At 44.4% G+C, this 6,000-nt stretch overlaps 1 protein-coding gene across 1 annotated transcript in view; it reads left to right on the forward strand.

Moving 5' to 3' along the window:
• basp1 (brain abundant, membrane attached signal protein 1) overlaps nt 1-5,548 on the forward strand; it is a 57,793-nt gene extending 52,245 nt beyond the window's left edge. The window contains exon 2 of the mRNA XM_069684655.1: nt 2,013-5,548. Within this exon, the coding sequence (XP_069540756.1) occupies nt 2,029-2,661 (633 nt within the window). The 5' untranslated portion in view covers nt 2,013-2,028 and the 3' untranslated portion in view covers nt 2,662-5,548. The remainder of the gene's footprint in view (nt 1-2,012) is intronic.
• Nucleotides 5,549-6,000: the final 452 nt, after the last annotated feature.

Raw genomic sequence — 6,000 nt, forward strand, 5'->3', positions numbered from 1 at the left:
AACTAACTATAATGACAGAAACCATGTTTGAGAAAAATGTATTTGACGTGAATTTTGATTTTATAGTTTGACTCATGTCCCATCTGTTAACATGGAGGAGGCGGGCTTTATGAGCTATACTGCAGCCAGCCAGCAGGGGGCGACAGAGAGGGTTTGGCTTCACTTTAGGGGAGCTGTCATGTCGGCCATCTTTGTTTGGGACATGTATCCTTTGCCTGACTGTCACTAAGAGTTTCAGCTTTGAATCCAATGGATTTATGATTTTTTAGTAAAAAAAAATGGAGGATCACGTTTTGTCGTGGGTGTGTAATCTCTGGGTGCTTTCTAATCATAGAGCTGTGATTGTTGCTTTGTTAGGGGGCTGTAAGGAAAGGGTTAAAGTGTTTCCTTGGAAAGACACTGTGGTTGTTAGGAAACAGGAGTTTATTCTCTCTTCAGCAGGAGCAGCAGTGTGGATATTCAGGATTTAAAACACACAGCACATTTCTCTCTGGACTTCCCTAATGAGCAGGATGCTCTGCCAAGTTGTTTTTGGCACTTTTAAGCGTCAACATAGAGACTTCGTATTTTCAAACAACAAATTGTTCCGTTCCTGAGTCTTTGCTCCTAATAAGCCTGATTTGTTGTGGGATTGAAGTCCTCTCCCCCATCGAGCTGACAGATGGTGATGCCCGTGAAAAAAAAACGCTTCAGCTAAAGGGAGCGAGCCAGGAAGCTGCAGGTGTGTGTGTGTGTGTGTGTGTGTGAGAGAGTGTTGCCTACACACAGCGACTTTTTACCTTCATCTCCTGATCACATGACACACAATCTCAGTACGTGCGTGCTCGAGTGTGTGTCTACATTTGAACATTGATAGAGATTGCCGCTTTCATAAAAGTAACGGATCAATTTGAAAAGTTAATTGAGAATCTCGCTCGTTGTTTTTCCCGGATACACCTCCGTCTCTGATCTCGTCACCTGTCGAGGCAGTGGAAGAGTCCAAGTAGATTCTTGGAGGGGTGGCAGAGGGCTGAACCAAGTGTGGTAGGGGAAGATGGCAGGGGGGGTGGGACTCTTAAAGATCATTATTTGTGTCTCTGCATGACTAACACGCTGCATGTCTCCTGATGCATTTACTGTATGTTTTTTTTACATTTCGTAGAGATATGACATCGTCAGGGTTTCTAATCCCGTGCTGCCCTAATGAGTAGCGTGTAAATAATATTCAAATGTATTACTACCCTCTCTGTTAGGTGTGAATTCAATTAGCGTCAGCAGCCCTCTGAGAATCTTAAAAAGCTTTTTAATGGGAGTTGTCTGAGTAACACATATTTTAATTTCCTCTTGCTGTCGGCGTCTGAGCTGCTGAAGCACTTTTCCTGCATTCTTAATGAGGAGATGTTGATCTGAGAGGTGAGACACGAGAGCCTCTGTGGTCCTCTGATGGAATATACAGCTGTTCTGGTTGCTGCTGTTGCAGTGTTTTTTCTCCATTTAAAGTCAATGATATCGAATTCACTGTTTCGTCTCCTCATGTTTTAATAAGCGTTGCATGTTCTGAAAGGAGCACACACCCTGCAGGGAGGCTCTCTGAAGAGAGACATCCAAAATGCAACATGAGGGATGTTTTTACATGAAGTCGGGGTTACTGCAGAACTTCTCTGTGAATTTGTCTCAGCTTGTTCTTGTTCTTCTTCGTCTTCAAGCTCATGCAGACATGTCATTCTGCACTCCCTGGCTCATATTCACAAAGAGCTTTACACTGAGAGGGTTCATTCAGTCAATTCATTATGCAACCAAAGAGAGAGAGAGAGGCTGCTCCTCTTCAAAAATCATCTTCTGAAGAAAACAGTGTTTGAAACATCACTCAGTCATTTGTGTGATATCTTATTCATCACCTCAGAAGCTTCCAGTGTACTTGGTGTTTGTGGTTCTCCTTCACATTTGGTCCGTTGTCTTGTATTTGTAGAATGTGCTTGCCTTTTTATTCTGATATAAATATAAAATTCTTTTATCTTTCTCGTCTTTTTCAGAGGCCAGAGATCCAAAATGGGAGGCAAGCTCAGCAAAAAGAAGAAGGGATACAATGTAAATGATGAAAAGGCCAAAGACAAGGATGCCAAAGCAGAGGGGGCCTCTGCTGAGGAGAGCGAAGCTCCGAAAGACAACAAAGACGAGGCTCCGGCTGCAGACGGGAAGGAGGTAGCTAACGACACGGCGGCCAAGGAGGCGCCCGCAGCAGACGCTGCCGCGCCCAAAGACGAGGAAAAGAACGCTGCAAAGGAGCCCGAGAAACCTGCCGCCAACGCTGAGCCGAAAACAGAGGCGCCGAAGAGCGCAGAGCCCGCCAAGGCTGAGGAGAAACCAGCTGCCCCCGCCCCGGCTAAAGAATCGGCCCCTGCAGCCAAGGAGCCCGAGGCCAAGGCTGCGGCGCCCGCCCCCGCGGCTGAGAGTAAAGGTGAGGCCGACGCCAAAAAGACTGAGGCCCCCGCGGCACCAGCAGCCAAAGCCGAGGCGGCCCCCGCTGCCTCCCCTGACCCCAAGCCCTCAGAGGCGGCTCCGGCACCGGCTAAGGAGGCCGCAGCAGCCGCTAGTTCAACACCAGCCGCGGAGCCTCCCGCCAAGGAGGCCAACGCCACAGAGGCACCAAGCAAGGATCAAACCGTAGCAGTTCAAGATTAATGGACAGCTTCTTTTCGGAAATGAAAAAATAAAAGTACCTAACTCCACGACGATGAAGATAAAAAATAAATTAACTAGCCCACCCATATTATGATAATAACAATAATAATAATAATTGTGATGATTTGTTGAATGAGGACTGGAGCAACAACCTGGAGAAGTTTCCCACTGCTGCAGATGATTATTGCTATTATTATTGTTATGTTTGATTTTATTTTTTCTGCTGTAGTATTTGAACTTTGATACGAGTCTGTGTCGGCCATACGCCTCGCCATCACACATCCCATCATCCCTCTCTCTCATACAGTTTAACCTGACTCCCATCTCAGCCCGCAGAAGGCCTGCCGTCATACATTCAGCTGCACCCTCTGCTCTGTGGATGTCACTATCTGAACCTGGGGGAGTGGGACTGAGGGAAGGAGGGGGGGGTTAAAGAAATCACTTCACCAGCTGGACCTCCATTGAGTCCATCCACTGTCAGCTCTCCCCCTTCCACTCATCCCTCCTCAGAGTATCGTGTTCTCTGCTTTGGCCTGGTTTTAGTATTGTTGGATTGTGTTGCTACCTGTCTCCTCTTGACGTTAAGCGCCACTGAAGAGGAATCTCAAAAGGACCTTTAAATTTAAATTTGTGAGGACTGAGCATGATCAGGCTTTCTGAGACATTTGGGAGGTTTAAGGAGGCTGGCTTTGCAGAACAAAACACATTCTTAGACGCATTAAACAGTCGTAGGACTTTTTCAGATAAGCTCTAGATTTTGTACTGAAACCCTTAGCTATATTGTAAGTCAACTAAGTGGTTTTTTAACATTTGTAATATGCCTTTAAAACCTGCAAACCTACGCTGAAAGAAATCTCTGCAGTGATCTTAGAAAGGCTGTTGGAAATCTCTGATCCTCAAGCAAATCTGATGACAAACAGGCGATGCTTTAGTAGCTGACCTGGGAGAAACTTACAATCCCATCCTGCAGAGAGTTGCTGTTGCTTACAATACCAAACATCTGATGTTAACCGCTTCATCCGGAGAGAAAATGGACAAAACTGACTTTTTTCTGTGATTGGATTCAGCATCTAGATTTTGTCCCTGGAATAAGAACTCATTAAGTTAGTAAAACAGACGAAACCACAAAGCAGGCTACTTCAGTAAACTTTAAGTAAAGTCCTGCAGTCTTAGGTTAAGGATGAGCTGCAGAATATGCTCAAGAAGCAAAGATGTTGATTTAGACTACCCTCTCTGGCAGACCAACCACTGCTGGCTGATGGTAAACGCGTCACTAACCGGGCGCCGCTTGTGTTTTTTTCCACGAATGTCGCCACAGACACCCAGTCCATAATAATACTATATACTGCAAATGCAAAGGCTTTCTTCAGTGGACCACAGGCTCAGTCACCATTGTGTGACCTCATTCGGCGATAGAGACTTAACAGACATTTATTAACACTTTAAACTCTGACTTTAACTTAAGTTAGTGGTTTTGTTTTACATGTGGCCCTCATCGTCTTCCATAGTTTTCACAAAATCTGTCTGGCTGAGTATTAATTTACCGACAAAGCCAAGAAAATGAAGGAAGGTGCTGCATGTGACTACATTACGCACTCCTCTTCCAGCAGGACATCCATTTAAAACTGGCGTATGAAATGAAACTATGATATGAGATTACAGCAGGGATGAAGCGCTCTGTCCTGTGAAGCAAACATCAGCAGTTTGGTGTGTAAGCAGCCCAGACCGGATCACCAGCAGGTCTGCGCTCCTACACTCAGCATCTGCGTAGGTCCTTCATTACGAGTCTGATCCATCGAGGGCAGGAGGGGGGGGGTTTCAGCGAACTATGAGAGCCATCAGCAGCCTACTCGATCTACACAGTGGTCCATGTTACTATCATTACCAGACGGGAACGCCTTGCAAATGAAAAGGGAGCTTCTGATTTAGTCATTTTCACCCCTCATACATTTCCTTTTCCTTTCACAAATATACACCTGTTTATATGTGCATATATGCAGCGGTGGAAGAAAAACTACTAACTTATTATAGTTTTTTACTCAAGTAAAATTGTCCGAGGGAGGGCGGAGAGAAAGAAAGAAAGAAGTCGTTAGAAGAGCTTCAGCATCCAGAGTTTCAGCACGAGCAAAGGAGAAAGTTTGTATCTTCAGTTTTGGGGATATTCATGCTCTCATATGAGAGGAAGGAAGAAAAGAAGTGGTTATTGAAGGAAAGAACGAGATGTACAAACAAGGAAGGTGGGAATGAAGAAAGACGTAAAAGGAAAGGAGTCAGGAAAGATTGAAGGACAAGATGTTTCGGGGTCTCATCATTAATACAAAATCAGATTTGCTTAATAAACTGTTGGATAAATAAATTGAGTAACATCCATTGGACATTAACCACTAAACAGAAGCTGGCACCAGCCCCTCAAAGTTACCTGCAGTAGTAGTGTTCTTCTGTAGTCTCCATCTTTGCATATATGCAGGTGTACACGTATATATTTCCTCATCTCAGCCATCCATTTGCCAACTCTTCAGTTGCATACAAGTGCCACACAACGTTTTCCTCCCAGCACTCGTCAAACCGTAGCAGAAACAAACTCTGGCCGAGCGTTGTGTGTCACTTGGTTCCTTTTTTTCTTCCTCTCTTGACTCAGTAAATTGCATGTCCGTGGTTGGGTGAACCTGTAGTCCTGTCTTTTTGGTCAAGTGGAAAAAATACTTATTTCTCAGTCTGCATTCATGGCAACTACAGTTGATATTTTCATTCCATGTCTCACCTCTGCTACTTCCACACCACACATTGAAAAACAAACAAAAAGATGATATGGAAATTGATGCATTCAAAATTATATGTACTTGTATAAATGGTGCAACAGTAATAAAATGTAAGAAATTGACTGAAACTTGACGTTTTTGTGCAGGTTTACCTTCTTCCTCTCCGTGAACGCACAAATTAGAGAGTTTGAGTTTGATCAAGAGGATTCGATGTCCGTTTGTTCTTCAACAAATCCAATGAAGAAAAGGAACATTTATAGTCCATAGCTGATGTGTCCCAGTTCAGGGGCTGCATCCTTTAGAGGATGTATTTGAAAGATGATTGCGTGTCGAAGGCTCCTTCAGATGCGTCCTCCTTTTCCCGGGCCGTGAAGGATCCATCAGGTGCATCCTTCGCGGCCCAGCATGTCCTGAGATTCATTACTCGTCTCTTAAACAGCCGATGAATACACTCTTACACGTTTTTGGGTTCAGCTCAATCGAATAGCTGCAAAACAAATGTTAAAAAATGAAACAAATTATCTTTAAAATAACAGCTTAGTTATGTTAAATAATTAGCCAGCTAGCTACCTGTTGCTGG

The sequence above is a fragment of the Semicossyphus pulcher genome, unplaced genomic scaffold, assembly GCF_022749685.1.
Source record: "Semicossyphus pulcher isolate SPU_LCO1_2020_fin unplaced genomic scaffold, fSemPul1.0.p SCAF_7, whole genome shotgun sequence".
Classification (NCBI taxonomy): Eukaryota; Metazoa; Chordata; class Actinopteri; order Labriformes; family Labridae; genus Semicossyphus; species Semicossyphus pulcher.